This window comes from Bidens hawaiensis, unplaced genomic scaffold (genome assembly GCF_021521415.1).
Source record: "Bidens hawaiensis isolate Kalapana, Puna unplaced genomic scaffold, B.hawaiensis_p1.1 tig00008796_1, whole genome shotgun sequence".
Lineage (NCBI taxonomy): Eukaryota > Viridiplantae > Streptophyta > Magnoliopsida > Asterales > Asteraceae > Bidens > Bidens hawaiensis.
Window position 1 is genome coordinate 30,865 of NW_027491634.1, and position 17,599 is coordinate 48,463.

The window sequence follows — 17,599 nt, forward strand, 5'->3', positions numbered from 1 at the left end:
AACATGTGCATTGAACTAGCAACACCTGCCTTATTTCATTATTAAATTGTTAAAATATAAAAATAATCGGATCAGAGTGGGCCAAGGGGCGGTGATAAGTGATGGTTTTATACTTTTCAACTACAAACCTTCACGTAATCTTTCCTAAACGAACGACGAATAAAGCAAGACTATACCTAGGCATGTAAACGGATCAAACGTTTGGTAAATTATTTGGAAACCGTTTGATGGGAAGTTAGTTTATGTTCATTTATTTAATAAACGAACGAACATGATTACATGAACACTTATTCCGTTCGTTCATTTATGTTCATGAACGTACGTTTATTTATGTTCGTTTATGTATTAATAAAAATTTAATTAAACATTATCTGGATGGGTAATCTGCTTAAATGTTTTATATTTGTTAATTTGTGTTCATTTAACTGTTTTCATTTATGTTTGCTTATGTTTGTTTGTGTTCATTTACATTTGTTCATACATATTCATTTATGTTCGTTTATCTTTATTCAGTTATGTTCATTTAGTTTTTAAACAAACGAACATAAAAGAATACAAATGTTCAGTTTTTTTTATATAAACGAACGTGAACATAAATAATTGTTCGATTAAGCATTCGTGTTCGTTTAAAGTTAAATGAATGAACACGAAAATGCCCTTGTTCGTGTTCATTCGATTCATTTGCAAGCTTTCATTAATCATATTGATTAATAAATCGGTCTCAATCTCTACGCTCTACCAATTTTATTTGTGTTCATTTGTGTTTGTGAACCGTTCGTGAATACGTTATTTCCTTAAAGAACGAACATGAGCATAAAATCTCGTTTAGTAAGTGTTAGTGAATCGTTCGTGAACATATTATTTCCATAACAAACGAACATGAACAAGGTCTTGTTCGTGCTAGTTCAGTTCCTTTACAGCCTAACTATCCGGGGTAACCTAACGACAAAGACAACCTCATACGCGGCATACGTCCACGATTGTAGACAGCACCAGGTAGCCCGAGCTCGCTATCTCCTGTTTCAGGGAAAATCTATCGCCCGAATGCCAGTTGTAGTAAAACCCGGTCGGGATTAGATATGATTATATAAACAAGTGTTTGTTTTGAATTCTTTTATTGATATTAGAGTTTAGAAATATAATTAAAAAATAAAAAGGAAGAAGAAGATATGTAGTTGATAAATGATGAGAGCCTTACCTAAAATTGTGTAAACGTATGTTCTTTTTACGGGTTTTACTTTTACTTTTGCACATGTAGTAAACTAGTACATGTGTCATCACTTTTAAACTATCTTTTACTTTTCAAACAATAATTCTAAAACTCACAATTTTAATGGTAAAAACATAAAATAAGTCGAATTAATCATATCAACCAAACACATACTACGAGTAACTCAAACTCACAAGCTAGTGTTTGTAATTATTTTTCATATGAACATAATATCTTACAACCAAATCATCAAGCTTTTATCCGGATTTGAGTATCGACTACTAATTACCCATGCATAATATTCCTAGTTGAGCTTACAAGTCTTCATCTAGCAAACATATTAAAGATGAACAAACAAATCTTATAAAAATATTGAGTTTCTAGGCATTTTCTTTTGCATAAAGAATGTACTAAAGCATCCCAAAAATCATGCGTCTCCAAACACCGTTTAAGAGCCTCTTTAAACTACTGAAAAACCGCATTTAATGAAATGGACATCGCCCAACATTGACATACAATTCATCCAACTCAGCATGCAACCCATTAGGTTCATAAAAGGTTGACAATAACACGTAAATTACTAGTACACCATTCAACACCTATTCGTATAAAACTTTTAGCAATAGAAAAGTTATGAACAGGATAATCAACTTATATCTTTTAGCGTAAATAGATATCAACTATATAGGTACACATATATGTGTTAATGTAGGATAAAATGCATAACTTAACTATGTGAATATAAAAAAAGGAGTTAAACTACCATGAAATTTACAAGTAAATTAAATTAGAATATATCAAAAAGAAGGTATAAGTTGAGAAAAATTGCTTTAAAATACCTAGGGATGCGCTACAAATTGAGATGAAAAAGGAATCGATTTAGTGGTTAGAGCGAAAGGTTGAAGGGAGTAAGCGGCCATCGGTGGAGACCGCCTAATTAAAGTTGGTTTGAGCTAGGGGTACGGTATCAAAAATTATGTTCTCGATAATTGCAAATTTTTGTATCGGTACCAGTAAATCTTCGGTTCGGTAGTACCGATACCGAAGGTAAAAAATTCGAGAAATACCGGTATCGGTACCGGTACCGGTACCGATACTGAAACTTAAAATTTTGGTACCGGCATCAATCGGTACCAGTACCGAATTTGCTCATCCCTAGTTTGAGACAATGGCAGGTTACTAGAGCCAATGATCTAGTAACCTGTCAGTGATCCAAATTAGACGTTCAAAAAGAAAAAAAAAGTTTGTTTGAACATTTTAAGGTGGTTTGTAATCGAAACTTTAAATTCTTCCAACTAGTTATACAAAATAGTTATACAGGAACATGTGTCGTAAAGTCCAGGCCTACTCAACATGGGAAGGCATTCAAACGTTGAAACGGGCAGGGGCGCTAAGGGAAAGGTGTTTAGAGAATAACGAGCGCGAGTGCTTGAAATGTAAATGTTGGATTGGTTTCTCGATGCCATACACTAGTTATAATTAATAAAAAAATAATTATTTTAAATAAACATACACTTTTTTTGTCTTAAGTTTATGATTGAATTATTTAATAAAATGATTTAATTATAATAGAGCGGCAGGTAAGTGAGCAACACATACACATGGCAAGATCTTTACAACCTACATGCCTAAAGTTCACAATCACATAAACACGGCCTCCATTTTTTTAGAACGATAATTTTCTTTTGTGTTTACGTCACCGTACTCTTTAATCTGGAGAGTCTTGTAGTCTCACTTTAACCAGACTATGGTGTATTAACCGAGTCTACGTTAACTTTCAAAGTTTGATTTAAACGATTCTCTAAAAAACCATACCGCAGCTTCCAGAAGATGAAAACTATCTAACGTAACAGCTAAACAGAGCCTATGTTCCCACCAAAACTAAAGATAGCCGCTAATTGGTCACGCGCGAACACTGTTATTGTCTTGATCTATCTCTCTCTCTCCTTTTGAGGCAAATAAAAACAAAGCCTGTTTATTTATCATCTTTCTTTTCTTTTTCTCTTTTGTCTGCACAAAAAGCTCACAACAATGGCGTCCACTCTTCTTTTTCTCAAAAGTAATCAAAAGCGCCACCCATCTTTAATCTTCTTTCATTCCCATCTATTCACTCTCCAAACCTTTCTTTATTCTGTCACCTTCTTATATGTATATTCATTGATTGATTAATTATTTCATTTTGGTTGATAATGGCCACCGAGCAACACAGATTGTTACTTCAACACCATCAACCACCTTCTTCCCGGGTAATTTCTTCAGATCTTGTATTTATAAACTTATACTAAGTTAAATTAAGTATTAATTGATTGATGACCACCTTCAGATCTACATTATGATTACTGGGTCTTCATTTAATTTTTATAACATTATAGATCCTGTTATTAATTTGTAATTAAACCCTAAATTCATTTATGCTTTTGTAGAGGAAAAGATATTGGGGTGGCTGTTTAACTAGCTTATCATGTTTCCGCTCACAAAAAGGCAGAAAACGGGTTGTACCCGCAACCCGCTTACCCGAAACCCACCCGACACCTTACCCGCAACCTGTACCTCAACCCGTCGGGCTAACCAACCCGACAACCTCGTTACTAGCTCCGCCATCCTCACCCGCATCCTTTTCGTCCTTTTCCAATTCCGCCATTCAATCCACAGCCCAATCACCAAACTGTTTCATATCTGCGAACTCGCCCAGCGGCCCGTCAATGTTTGCCACCGGCCCGTATGCCCACGAGACACAGCTTGTCTCCCCGCCCGTGTTCTCAACGTTTACTACCGAGCCGTCCACGGCCCCATTCACGCCCCCGCCCGAGCTAGCCCATTTGACTACGCCTAGTTCGCCAGAGGTCCCGTACGCGCAGTTCCTTTCGCCCGGTTTGAAAGTTAGAAATGGTCGTAAAAAGAATGAGATGTCACCGTCTTATTCTTTGTACCCGGGCAGCCTGGCTAGCACACTTCGGTCACCTGTTTCACGGGCTTCGAACGATGATTCAAAGGCGCCTCAAGATGCTAATTTCTTTTGTCCTGAGACATTTGCGCAATATTATTATGATCAGTCTTCGTTTCCTCAGTTGGGTGGGCGGTTAAGTGTGTCTAAAGAGTCGGATAACGGGGTACCAAGTAGGCAGAGTAAGGTTTGTAAACAAGATATTGAGGAATTGGAAGCTTATCGAGCATCGTTCGGGTTTAGTGCTGATGAGATTGTTTCAACTCCTCATTATGTTGAGATATCTGATGTGGCGGATGACTCGTTTTCCATTATGCCACCCGGGCTTAATAAGCTGCCCGATATCAAAACCGGGCTGACCCTTGTCGCGAATGAAGAGTCAAGCCTGAAAACTCAGTCTAGTAAGAGCGAGTCAAGTTCATGTCACGCTATAAAAGGTGAATAATATCTTATGATTATTTTTATGTTTGTGAACATTTAAATTCGTTTATGTTCATTTGTTTACGGGCATTTATGTTCATTAGTTTACGCTTGTATAAGTACAGTTACGATCATTATTGTTATTGTGTTCACTTAAAATTTCCAGCCCATTACAACTCAGTATGGATTTAAAAAACTTTTAGGCCCAACACGTTTTTCTTCACATTACTTTTAACTAGTTTTGGCTCGGCTATATCCCTTCATCTATGTTTAATTATGTTCGTTTACGTTTTTGAACCGTTCGTAATTAACAAACATAAACATGCACAAACATGTTCATTTTTTTAGTGAGCGAACACGAACATGAACAAGAACAAGAACTAGAGAACCCAATTTGTTCGGTTAAAAGTTAAACGAACGAACACGAACAGATGACTCATTTGTGTTTGTTCGGTTCGTTTTCAGGCCTAGTCCGGTCTGACCAAAGAATCTTCCTTTGAGATCCAAGAATTTTTGTCTGATAATATGTTTTCATGTTGGTGTGATTTCAGATGTGAAACAGCCTGTTGACCGATGACGAGGACATATTCTCGAAGATGGGGGGTTCAAGAATAAATGTGAAGTATCATCAATCGAATTCGGATGCGGAAATTGATTATAGAAGAGGGAGAAGCTTGAGAGAGAGCAGGGTGAACTCAAAAAGGGCATGAAGTTAGAGAGGAGAATTGAATTGCATAGTTGTTGTTTCTTGTATGTATTAATGTGCTATATTTATTTTAATTTCCTCCAATTATTGATGCTTGTGTTGTTTATTATGTTTTTTTTTCACTCTTTTATTTTCTGGTGTAACTATTATCTATGTAGTGAATGTCCATTTGGTAATACAAATGACATGGGAGTGTGACATGTTTTGTGTAAAAAACAGTTATTTTGTGTGGCTAAATGATACGACTTGGTAGAATTATGTAAAATGAGGCATGCTGACAAGAGTTATCATTGATCGAATTATGTCTAGCAGAATTTGATTCTCACTTTCGGACAACCCCGCACCTGTTACGTTGAGGCGTGCCTAGTAGAGGTGACTGTGAAACAATTCCACTGTTCTTTTAAGCGATGTTGTAAGCTATTCGTCATCTCGATCTGACCAAGCCTCTTACCTATGATTATATCAACATGATATATCCACATTAATACGTCTATGTTGTTACTCAGCATCGTCATATGTTGTTACTTTGGCATACTAATCCTAAAGGTTATAAGATCATCCGCAGTCGGACATTTTGGGGCGGCGCTTTGGGCCAGGGAACACCCCCACCCCTAGCGTTTTGGGTGTCATTTTGGGTGAACTTTTTGTACAAAATGCTAGGTCGGCTCGAATTTTGAGGCTTTTGGGCGTTTTGGGAGTATTTTTTCACTACACTCGTTTTTTGCAAAATGTTAAAATGCTAACTAGGTGCCACATGACGTAAAATGTCCAGATGTGCCTAGTTTGAATACGCGTGGTCTAAGATCTTCATTCCTTTAGGTTACAATATCAATTGCAAAATGGAGACCTATTCTTCTTGACCAATTATTCACCGTCATTTTTCACCTTCGCATGGGCTAATATTTTTATTCGTTGAGCCTACATCGTCTCAAAACTTATAAAGCCATCCTCGCTTGGCTTGAAAACAATATAAGCTTATTTGAAACAAGCAATCTTTTAACGCCCCGTGTGTTGCCCTTAATTAACCTACGTCCAACCTATCCGTTTCATTCATGGTCAGAGTCCACTTTAGACTCATCAGGCGAGCAATAACAACTCACAATCGGTGACGCGCTCGTTGTTCAAGCATAATTAGGCATGTTCACCTTCTTTTCTCGCCAAGGCCATTATTATATACACCAATTGTAAGGTTTGGTGCCGCTGGATTCTTATGGTCCATGTGGCATCAATCATGTGTGACCAATTTAGTTTTTTTTTTTTGGTTAAATTCTTGTTCGTAACAAACATAATAAAAATCAACCGAATGCCTCTTTATTTTTGTTTGCATTCTGGTATCGTAACGAATGTGACAGAAACTGACCGAATATGCGTAGATTCACCACCTGAACGTCCAGAATTGACTTAAGTTAATTTCCAGGTGCTTTGACTTTTTGAATTAAACATTACCATCCGTCTCCAACACGACAACAAAAGTAACCCACCAATCAAATTCCCGCCGTAGTCAAACCATCAACCGCGTTGAATTTTCAAGTCATCCACCACCCTTAAATTATCCAACCCCAATTTCACTCCAATCATTTTCCCACTTTGATTAAATATAAAATATGATCGTCTGGTGGCTGCCGGCGGCGGTGTTCTTGTTCACAATCCACGGCCACCAAGCCCAACAAACCTACGTCGACAACCGCCAACTCGCCTGCAACGAAGACAACACCACCACCTTCGGATACACCTGTAACGGCCCACCCACCTGCCTCTCCTACCTAACTTTCCGATCACTATCACCACCCTACAACACCCCCTCCGCCATCGCCACACTCCTCAACTCCAACGCCTCATCCATCACTGCCATCAACAACTTCTCCTCCAACTCCGCCACCATTCCCGCCAACACTATCGTCGTGGTCCCCATCAGCAACTGCTCTTGTACGGACGCCGGATATTACCAGCACAACGCTAGTTACGTACTTCAATCCACTAACGAGACTTACTTCACTGTTGCTAATAATACCTATGGGGGCTTACCGCGTGTCAGGCTATGATTCATCAAAACCCGTATAATTTTCGGAACTTATTAGTCGGGTATAACTTAACGGTTCCGTTGAGGTGCGCATGTCCAACCGCGAACCAAACCGCATCAGGAATCAGGTATTTTTTTATTTAAAGCAATTAGAGGTGCACAAACCGGTTTGGGTTGAAACCGGTTCGGTTTAGTCAACAAAAATCAAAACCGGTTTATAATTTGTTTTGGTTCAGGTTGAAACCATTTTTTACCATGTTACAATCAGTTTTGGTTCGGGTGTTGACCGGTTTTTGCCCGGTTTCGGTTCGGTTAACTGGTTTGGAACCAGTTTTGATGAAGAAAATAACAAACTGGTTCCGAACCTACAGTTTCAATCGGTTCCAAACCGATTTCTACATAATCGGTTTCAAACCGGTTTGGTTTCGATTTTTGAGTCGGTTCGGTTAACCGGTTTATTTACCCACCTCTAACGCAAATTTTAGTGATATGGGTCAGGTCAGGTCAGTTTTGGGCTATATCTGAACCAAAAACAACAATGTCGGATTTTGGGTTTTTTAAAACTGTACGGTTTTGATTTCTTGCACTTTTTTGGATTTTGATTCTGGATCGGTTTCAGGATTTATCGGTTTTGACATTGAGGCTTGAAATTTTGGGTCGATTTTCTCCCATTCAATTAACAATTAAGGTATACAATGACTAACTAGTTTGATCTAGTGGGCATCAAACAAATGGTTATGTTTATATAGTTGAGCTTGGTGTTACTTGAAACATGAAGTAAATTTATCCTTTTAGAAAAAAAAAAGGAAAAGAAAAGAAAAAACTACTAGTTGATTATTATACATTTGGACTAAAATAATTAGGTTAAACTATATACTAAATATTATATTAAACTTTAAAACAAAACTATGTAGGTTTGGTTGGATTCTAGTCACTTGCAAAACTAAAGCCAAATTGAAAGTTTGGTTTTTTCAAAAGCATTGAACAAACCATCGGTTTAGTTTTTGTTTGGCCATGTTATTTTAATTTAACTTTTTTGATTTTTTTCGGTTTCATACACACCAATAACAAATGTTACTTTAATCTACTTTGATCATTATACATTTCGACTAAATTAATTGAGTTAAAACTATAAATAATCATATATTACAAATTACATAAATTTAAAACAAAAAATAAAAATATATATATTCGGTTCGGTTTTAGTTACTCGCAAAACTGAAACCGAACCAAAAGTTCGGTTTCTTTAAAACATAAAACAAATCATCGGTTTTTTTAATTATGCTATTTCATTTTGATTTTCCGATTTACGGTTTCATACCCAACGAAATGTTACTTTAATCTACTTGGCACCCATAAATCTAAACTATTTCAATCTACTTGGCACCAATAAATCTAAACTACTCGTTTACTCAGGTATTTGCTTACATTCCTTATAACATGGGGCAACACATTAGACTCCATCGCCGGAGATTTCTCCGGCGTTACCGCACAAAGCATCTCCGACGCCAACGAGCTCTCGCCGACCAGCCTAATCTTCCCATTCACACCATTACTAATCCCTCTCACCACCACACCCACCAGAATCGACAATTCAGCCACCCCATCACCACCTCCAGCTCCGCCGGTCATTCCGGTCACACCCCCCAACTCCGGCGGATCCTCCAGCAAATGGGTCGCCGCCGGCGTCGGAATCGGCGTCGGTTTACTCCTACTTGTTTTAACTTCCGGCGTTCTTGTCTACTGCTTTAGAAAACGGCAAATTCAACGTCGCCGGAAAACCCAAATTTCGGCCAAAAACCCGCCGGCGAGTAACTTAATCCCGCCGGAGAGCAATTCATGGTCGATTTCGTCAGAAGGAGTTCGAATTGCAGTTGGGTCGTTAACAGTTTACAAATACGAGGACTTACGACTCGCTACCGGAGACTTTAGCGACGAAAATAGAATAAAAGGGTTGGTTTATAGAGGGGTTTTTAACGGCGACTCAGCCGCCGTTAAAGTTATGAAAGGTGACGTGTCAGGGGAGATTAATATTCTTAAACAGATTAATCACTCTAATATTATTAGACTGTCTGGCTTCTGTTTGCATCAAGGAAACACTTATTTGGTTTATGAGTTTGCTGACAATGGTTCACTCAGTGACTGGCTGCACGTGACCAGTGATACACCGCACGTGACTGCTAAAAATAGTAAGTATGATTTGGTTTTGGAGTGGAAGCAAAGGGTGCAAATTGCACATAATATGGCTGATGCTTTGAATTATATGCATAATTATATCACTCCACCTTATATACATAAGAATTTGAAGAGTAGTAATGTGTTGTTGGATGGTAATATGCGCGCGAAAATAACCAACTTTGGGCTGGCTCGAAGCGTGGAGGGTAGGGAGAATGGCGAGCTTCAGTTGACCCGACACGTTGTGGGGACGTTTGGGTACATGCCGCCGGAGTATATCGAGAACGGGTTGATTACGCCGAAGATGGATGTGTTTGCTTTAGGGGTTTTGATATCTGAATTGTTATCGGGAAAAGAGGCCGCTGCTCGGGTGGTGAATGATGACGGGAAGGATGTGGCGGGGGTGCCGGAAGGGCAGTTGTCGGAGATGGTGAAGGAGGTGGTTCGGGGCGAGGAGAATGTGAGGGAGAAGTTGGCGGGGTTTATGGACGGGAGGTTGCGGGGTGAGTATCCGGTGGAATTGGCGTATTCGATGGTGGAGATTGCTAGTAAATGTGTGGCGGCGGATTTAAACGACCGGCCGTCGGTGGCGGAGGTGTTTGGGGTGTTGGATAAGATATTGTCTTCTTCTTTGGATTGGGATCCTTCTGATGAAGTTGAACACTCAAGGTCTCTTAGTCATGGTAGATAAAAGAGATTAGATATAGATACCATTTTAAGTATTGTAATATGATGTTTTTTTAATGTTTTGAGTGTTAAGATTAATAAAAGAATGTTTCAATGTATATCAAGTTTTTCAAGTATTATGATAAAACTGGAATTTTTTGTTTTTTTAAATTCACTCAACTTTTATCAGTCTTCTATTACTTTAAAGTCACTCAATAGTCTTCTATTACTTTAAAGTCACTCAACTTTTATCACGTCTTACAGTTTTGTATAAGCTTAAAGTGTTAGAAAGCCGTAAAACTAAGTGAGGCGAGGCAAATGGAACACATATGAACCCTTATAATTATTCAATCTAAGTCAAGCTTGAAAAAAACACAAACTAAGTAAATAAAATCTTAATCCACTATTCAAATTACTTTAACCAAACTATACACTTTAAAAACTTACTAAACAAATATAAGAAAATTATTCAAGATTCACAAATGCACAAAAAAAAAATTAATATTAAAAATCAACTGATAGTCTGCCTTCAACTGTCTCTCGATGAATAGAGTATCGAAATATACAACTTTGTGACAACCAGTACACACATTTTTCGGGTTTACCTTTGATGCTTGTTTTCATTAAGTTCTGTTGACTTTCTGGTAAACATGCGTTGACTAATTCCAAAAGGCTTGCCATACTCATTGCCATATCTTTTGCAAAAAAATATAAGATTTTGGGCAGGTATATTCTTGAATCTTTGTTTATATAAACCGTTGATCGTATAAACTCGTCTTTAGCAAGCCTTAGATCCTGAAAAATGGTCTTCGCGCTGTAGACTCGAACCTATGCGACAAAAATACAACTTATTAATCCAAATTTAATAAATTTTGGAGGTGGCAATTTCAGCCCGTTTACTTATAAAGAGGTAAATTATGCTATTCTCTATCCTCAACGGGTCAACGAGTTCTAATTAAAATATATAGTAGAAGGAAACGCCAGGGCCCGGTATAATTTTAATGCTTTATTCTAAATATTTGATCAATATTGTAATCATGTTTGACGGGCCCATCCAACCCAATATGTTGGCCCATTAGCCGACAGTCCGAACAAGTCCATCTTGCCAGCTTATTTTTCTTAGCAAAACGATAACCCTAATTAAACGACAAAATTAAACCTAAAAGGCGCATTGGCAGCTAAAACTGCATTATTAGTATTATTATAATTATTATGTTAAAAATGTAAAAATATAAATATTTGCATACCGCAGGGTCTGAAAACGATCCTAAGGAAAGGGCAAAATGGACAAGTGGCTCCGGGTATTCGATGGCATAAATATGTTTACTAGGCTCCGTCTTCAACTTCCTTCCTGGAGATAACAATGACTGCAGCCACTGCATCTATGCTATGTTAGTTAAAATACCATAAAAGTTCCATTTATTAATATCATCTTGTGGGACCCACACCGGAATAACGACTAAAACGAACAAATAAATGATATTATATACGATAAATAAAGATAAGAGACTAACCGGGGCTCTAAAGTGTGATTTGATTCCTAATATAGATATCTGTATAATATATGCATTGATGGATTGTCCCCCGATGTTATAAGTCGCCTGAAAACAAAATTATAAATTCCAATAAAAAAGTTAATGTGCGTTAACAAATGATAACTATGAACATATATTATTTAAAAAGCGTATGTTGTACCTTTAAAATGGAATTACTCTTTGTGGTGTTCTGCGTCCCATATGCTAAATAAGCCTTGCAAGAAACAAGCACATAACAGTACTTCAATAAGTGCAAAATAAACCAATAATAACTTTTTCCCTTTTTAATATGTCCTAAAAACATTGCAGCCTTTCTTTTTTCAGAAAGTTTCATGTCAAAGTTTGCATATGCCCAAAATACACATTAACCTTCAAGGAGTGGTACAATAGTAAGTGTCCTATCCGGGGTTAGTGGGTCCCATGAGTTTTCCCTAACAGGTTCTCACGACCACAAAAATAAAACCTTTCTAAAAGGGTATTTTTAAGGCGTTTTGACACAAAAACGCATATAACGTGAGAAGAGTATAAACAAATGAAAGACTTACATGCATGATCAAAGAATTATGAATGTTGATCCAAAACGCAAGCTTTTGTTCCCGCTTCATTTTCCCTGGGTCAACACTCTCGAGTTTCTTCACCAATGCTCTACATCAATTAAAAATTAAAAATGTTAAAAAGAACAAAGATTAAAATTATAGCAATTTAATGAACTACCTATATTTTTTTAGCATCCTTGAAGCATAATTAAAAACATCATCATCCACATTTATTTTCAAAACTTCAATCATTTCAGCATCCGCGCGTCTTTCATCTTTTAAATTCTCATGTTTAGGTTCCTCATTGCAATAAGGACTCCATGTATCAGAAACATTTCTACAGTTTGTACCAGATGAAGAAATTAACGGTCTAGATTGAGTTTGATTTTGGTCTCCAAGTTTGCAGTAGATCAAAGAGATACATTTGATTATGTCTTCAGATAGTCTATCAGGCCCGTCAAGAACGGCATTTTCAGTACAAGTTCCAAAGTGTTCCCCAAGACTACAACGACTCGTTTTTCTCTCCTGAAATTATCCGTTATGAAAAATATGGACGGGTCAGAAAGGTCGTTTCTTGTAATGGTTTGAGTCAAATATGATTATAAGAAATGCACTATTGTGTTTTATGCATAAACATCACTTTGACCAGATTTCAACTTGTTCATTTTTTAGCTAACTTTTTTTTATATAAAAACACAATTTTCTATATAAAAACCAAATGCTTTTTATAAAAAATAAATTCTTTTTTATAAAAAATTCAAACTTTTTAATTAAAAACCAAATTTTTTTACAGAAAAATCAGCCTTTTATAAGCGAATTGATCGAAATTGTGACTTCTAATGATTAATGAATACTCACCTTTCTAGATGATGACTTTGAGACCGCAGAATTAATTTGATGATTTGAACCCGTAACCCCCTCACTACGTGTTGAAAGTTGACCATGGAAACCACTTAACCAAGCATCAGAGTTGACTTTAAAGATTGACTGATCAGCAACAGTTTTTAGTTGCGATTCTATCTTATACTCTGAAGATGACTTTGTAATTTGGACTTGATGAACTTGCTCTTGAAAAGCCGTGCGGTATAGAGAAAGTAGATACCGTTCCAAATGAAATATTTCCTTTTCAATAGATGTAATTTCTTTCACTAATTCCATTGATGACTGTACCCAAAATCACCAAAAAAACAATGATTACAAATAGTTCTAGATTGTTAAAATGAGCATATTAGTTAACAATTGTGGGAAATAAATTTAACCTTTGAATTTGGCGTCCCATTTGAAGCATTTGAAGAAAATGAACTAGAACACGGTGTCGGTGTCATCTCTGACTCTGACCAAACTGAGGATTGATCAAGAAATATTTTCCCCAATTTTACATCCTGTGTCAAACATATGAAGTCAAACTTACATGAACAAAAGTTACTTCTAATATGCAGAAAGCAAAACATATAAGAACAACAAAATGGTCATAAATGGACATAACAAAATTACAAAATGGTCAAATGATAACATTTGCATCAATTTCTATGTGGGATTTTGATTTCAAGTTACACCTTATTTGCTCCCATGTCAATATCATCACAAAACACAAATATTCTCATACTTTGTCATTGTTGAATGGTCCTTTATAATATGGGAAAACAAACAAACAAACCATCCTAAAAGGACAATTTAACATCCTGGGTCAAAGATATGAAGTCAAACTTCAAACTTTCAATTTCAATGTTTCTTGAATTCATTTTAAATTCAAGAAACCATAGCTACTAATTAATAACCATGAAGCATATCATAAAGTAACAATCTTTATGAACAACAATACAACAAAATAGTCAAATAAAGATTGTATCAAATTCTATTTGGGATTTTGGGAATCTCAAGAACATTATGGCATCCTCATATTGGAAAGATTTCAAGTTACATCTTATTTGCTCCAATGGTCAACATCATACCAGACACAAAGATTCTCAAACTCTCTGTTAATATTGAATGTTCCTTTATCATTTTGGAAACAAACAAAAACCCTTTGCTAAAAAGACAATTTTTTAAACAAACCCATATGTGTTGTCTTAATCTTGTTAAACAAAGGTCAAAATATCATCAATCTTGAAAAAAAAAACTCACAGGGTTTAAATTATATGAAGTTCTTGGTGCCATATGGCCCATATCTAAGACACCATCATGATCATCATCTTTACTAATCTTCCCATTATTATTAATATTATTATTATTCCAAGAACACCTGCAAGAATCACCATACAGCCAAATTAACAAACAATTTCAAGAAACCAAGATAAACCCATATGCAAACTGCAATAAAAATCAAAACTTTACCCTTGAAAGCTTGAGTGGCGAGATGAGACAGGTGAGATAGGTGGAGTGGAATCAGAGTTAACAGCTTTAAGCATCTTATTATGAGTCACCGACAGTTTAAGATGATGACTAATAACTGCATTTCAGAGTGTAACAGAAGGCCAGAAGTTGCATAGGAAAGATGATGTTGGAAATTGAAGAAGAAGTGGCATTTATGAATGAGAAGGGTGTCCTTGCAAATTAGGGTAAAGCGTGGTTTGAAAAGAAGACAAATTTGAAGGGGTGCCCACAAAGGTGTCTTGATCAAATTATAAATACAGAGTAGGTGTATAAAGGGTGTTTATTGTTGAAGATCAATTTTATTCTTAAATCAATAGAAATTTATTCTTAAATGACAGTCACGGGTATGATTTGTTGGAAGAATGTACCAAGAATAGTTAAAAAAAATTGGGCCGAATACGGGACTTAGATAAAATATAAATTTGATAACTCATGATATAAAAGGTAAGCGGGCATTGTATATAATTTGAATATTCTGCTAACTTATTGGGTATTGTTACTTTTGATTGAGTCTAATACAGTTTTTTTATAAATATACTTTCATATATATCGCGCAACCTGATTATTTTTTTATTGAAATACCGAAAAATCACTCAAATACTAAGAAATTCCCCCTTGACGGTGATATATATTGTAAGTAATATATGTTGTATATGGAAATACTAAATGTGAAAATATGTTGAATATTTCTATGAAAAGATAAAAAAAATAGAACAGGCTAGACCTAAATCAATAGAAATAAGAAGAGCCGATGATATAGAAACACTGAATTGCAAATAGAGTTCAGGTTCTAGTTCCATAGATAACTAGGTTTTCTACCCGGCGGTTGAAACCTAGACGTTAGTAAACCCGAGCATTACGACGATGAGTCGACACGAATTCGGTCAGAACCTACTGTTTTCGTTACGATATAGACATCGGCGATAAATTTGAGCGTTAAAACCCAAAAATTTAATTCGTCAAATTAACATATAAAAACATTAACATATAAGAAAACAAAATATTTAATAGGATGTTTACTTGGTTGGCAAACCCGGGCAGTGGTAAAACCCAAATGTTGTCGGTCTCGAGCATTGAGGTAGTAAGTTGACACGAATTCGGTCGGTTTTGATTACGCACGTTATGGTACCTGAACTTAAAAACAAAAAAATATATATAAATTGAGGTGGGCCAACGATCATTGGGGGGGGGGGGGTCGATAAACTTGTGTATTGGTAAAACCTAAGCGTTGTTGGTCATGGCTTTAAATAAGGCCGCGAGTCTGTGCGAACTCGGTTAATTTGCTAAAATAAAAAAAATTTACGTTTGGTCGGTTTCCATTACTTTTATTATAGTAACAGAACTAAAAAAACAAAATTCACCAACCAATATGGTGCCGTCAAGTGGGCTAATAGACCACCTGCGACACCAAAGTTGTTCTTTATATATATTAATAATAATATTGATGGGATTGTATATAATGATAGACAAATCAGGGCCTGCCATGGCCTATGGCAGGGCGGTCGACGGCCATAGGCCCGACTACCCGTTAAGCCCAAAATTTTTTTTTTAAAAAAATTATATGTATTTTTATAAAAAAAAAACTATATGTATACTTAATGTTTAAACTCAATTACATAACAACTAACTTGGTCTATTGGTAAAGGAGTATGACTTCCAACCAAAAGGTTGTGGGTTCTAGTCCCATTTGAGACATTTTTAAGCTTATTTTTATACATTAGTTTTTTACACAACCTAAATCATAACCAAGGAAATCAATTTAAAATTAAATTATTTAAACATAACAAAATACTCTTTTTACTTAAGGCCCAAAATATTTTTCGCCTTCGGCCCAAATTCTTTTTCCAATTCTCGGAGCCGGCCCTGAGACAAATGAAAGATTTTTTCAAGATTTTTATTCATATGCTTGATATTTTGAAAATGGGTTGGTTGAACTTGAAAATTCATATATATTTCGGGCCTAAGACGGTCGATCTCCCTGCGTTCCCATCTCAAAAGGTCTTGGAAAACATCCAAGTTAAACTTTAAAGTCAGTATGTGTCTAATTAATTAAAACAACATAGTTTGGCTGTATAAGACCAATAAGGCTCTCTAATTTAAAAAGTGTTATAACCTGCAAACACAAAAAAAATTTTGTCGTTCTAAAAACGTTGAAGGGGAAATTGTGAGAGAGAGAGAGAGAATATGTGAATGAATGAATAATATCAATAGGTGGGTGAAGAGGTATGTACCCGCCTCAACACCGAGCAAGGCGGGTCAACCCACAAGATAAAGACATTATGAAGGCACAAAGCCAAAACCTATGCGCATGGCGCATACAAAACATGCTCAGGCATCATATGCCCAGGCACACATATGCTCGCGCATCACATATGCGCGCGGCGCATCAGCGCGCGGCGCATATCACATGCTCGTGCATATCACATCTGCCCAGGCACACATATGCTCGCGCATCACATATGCGCGCAGCGCATCGGCGCGCGGCGCATATCACATGCTCGTGCATATCACATCTGCGCATGAAATATCTGCGCGTGAGAATAAAGAGAAGACCTCGCGCATCCTCGGGATGGGCGCATATCACACGTGCGCATAATCAACCTCGTCCTTATCCAAATCAGGATTAGGGCAACCTTGATTGTGCACGTCAGACAACCTTCCAAAAGGCATCTTTTTAAGGAGTAAGAATATGCTGATGTTGACAGCTGCCAAATGAAAGGTCGACAACTCAGCATGACACATGTGTTGCCACGTGATTACAACCAACGAGAAAGCGCCAGGTGTCCCAGAGGACACGTGGCGCAGTGCGATTGGAGGAGGCCAACGAGGTTGAGCCCAATCAGTGGAAACCCTAGCATTATAAATACAGCATCAACTCCACTTTGATGACACATTCATACTCAATCATTGACAGTTACAGGCAGTGATATCACATTCAATCATATTGAATTACATTCACTCACAGTCAGTTACACACAAAACAGACAGTCTCACAATCAGAGGGTATTCAGCTA

At 36.7% G+C, this 17,599-nt stretch overlaps 1 protein-coding gene and 2 pseudogenes across 3 annotated transcripts; 2 read left to right on the forward strand and 1 right to left on the reverse strand.

The window, feature by feature from the left end:
* The first annotated feature begins 3,399 nt into the window (after positions 1 to 3,399).
* Positions 3,400 to 5,345, forward strand: LOC143530002 (uncharacterized protein At1g76660-like; annotated as a pseudogene). The gene is made up of 3 exons (XR_013134772.1): positions 3,400 to 3,456; positions 3,634 to 4,591; positions 5,126 to 5,345. The product of XR_013134772.1 is annotated as an uncharacterized protein At1g76660-like (transcript).
* A 1,539-nt stretch (positions 5,346 to 6,884) lies between these two features.
* LOC143530001 (protein LYK5-like) lies at positions 6,885 to 10,166 on the forward strand (annotated as a pseudogene). Its single transcript, XR_013134771.1, has 2 exons — positions 6,885 to 7,428; positions 8,717 to 10,166. The product of XR_013134771.1 is annotated as a protein LYK5-like (transcript).
* Positions 10,167 to 10,589: 423 nt separating this feature from the next.
* Positions 10,590 to 14,643, reverse strand: LOC143529964 (uncharacterized). The gene is made up of 10 exons (XM_077025630.1): positions 14,547 to 14,643; positions 14,337 to 14,454; positions 13,472 to 13,594; positions 13,071 to 13,376; positions 12,391 to 12,737; positions 12,222 to 12,321; positions 11,837 to 11,890; positions 11,656 to 11,742; positions 11,389 to 11,517; positions 10,590 to 10,969 (listed from the first exon to the last, which is right to left on the reverse strand). Exons 1-10 carry the CDS (start codon positions 14,618 to 14,620, stop codon positions 10,646 to 10,648), a joined length of 1,662 nt encoding a protein of 553 aa, XP_076881745.1. The 5' UTR covers positions 14,621 to 14,643; the 3' UTR covers positions 10,590 to 10,645.
* Positions 14,644 to 17,599: the final 2,956 nt, after the last annotated feature.

What these genes read in the sequence shown, in the direction of transcription:
- LOC143529964 (XM_077025630.1), bottom strand. Translation starts at nt 14,620, where the DNA reads ATGCTTAAAGCTGTTAACTCTGATTCCACTCCACCTATCTCACCTGTC. An exon ending in CGCCACTCAAGCTTTCAAGG is followed by an intron (nt 14,455 to 14,546) that starts GTAAAGTTTTGA and finishes TGATTCTTGCAG; the next exon opens with GTGTTCTTGGAATAATAATA. An exon ending in CTTCATATAATTTAAACCCT is followed by an intron (nt 13,595 to 14,336) that starts GTGAGTTTTTTT and finishes TGTTTGACACAG; the next exon opens with GATGTAAAATTGGGGAAAAT.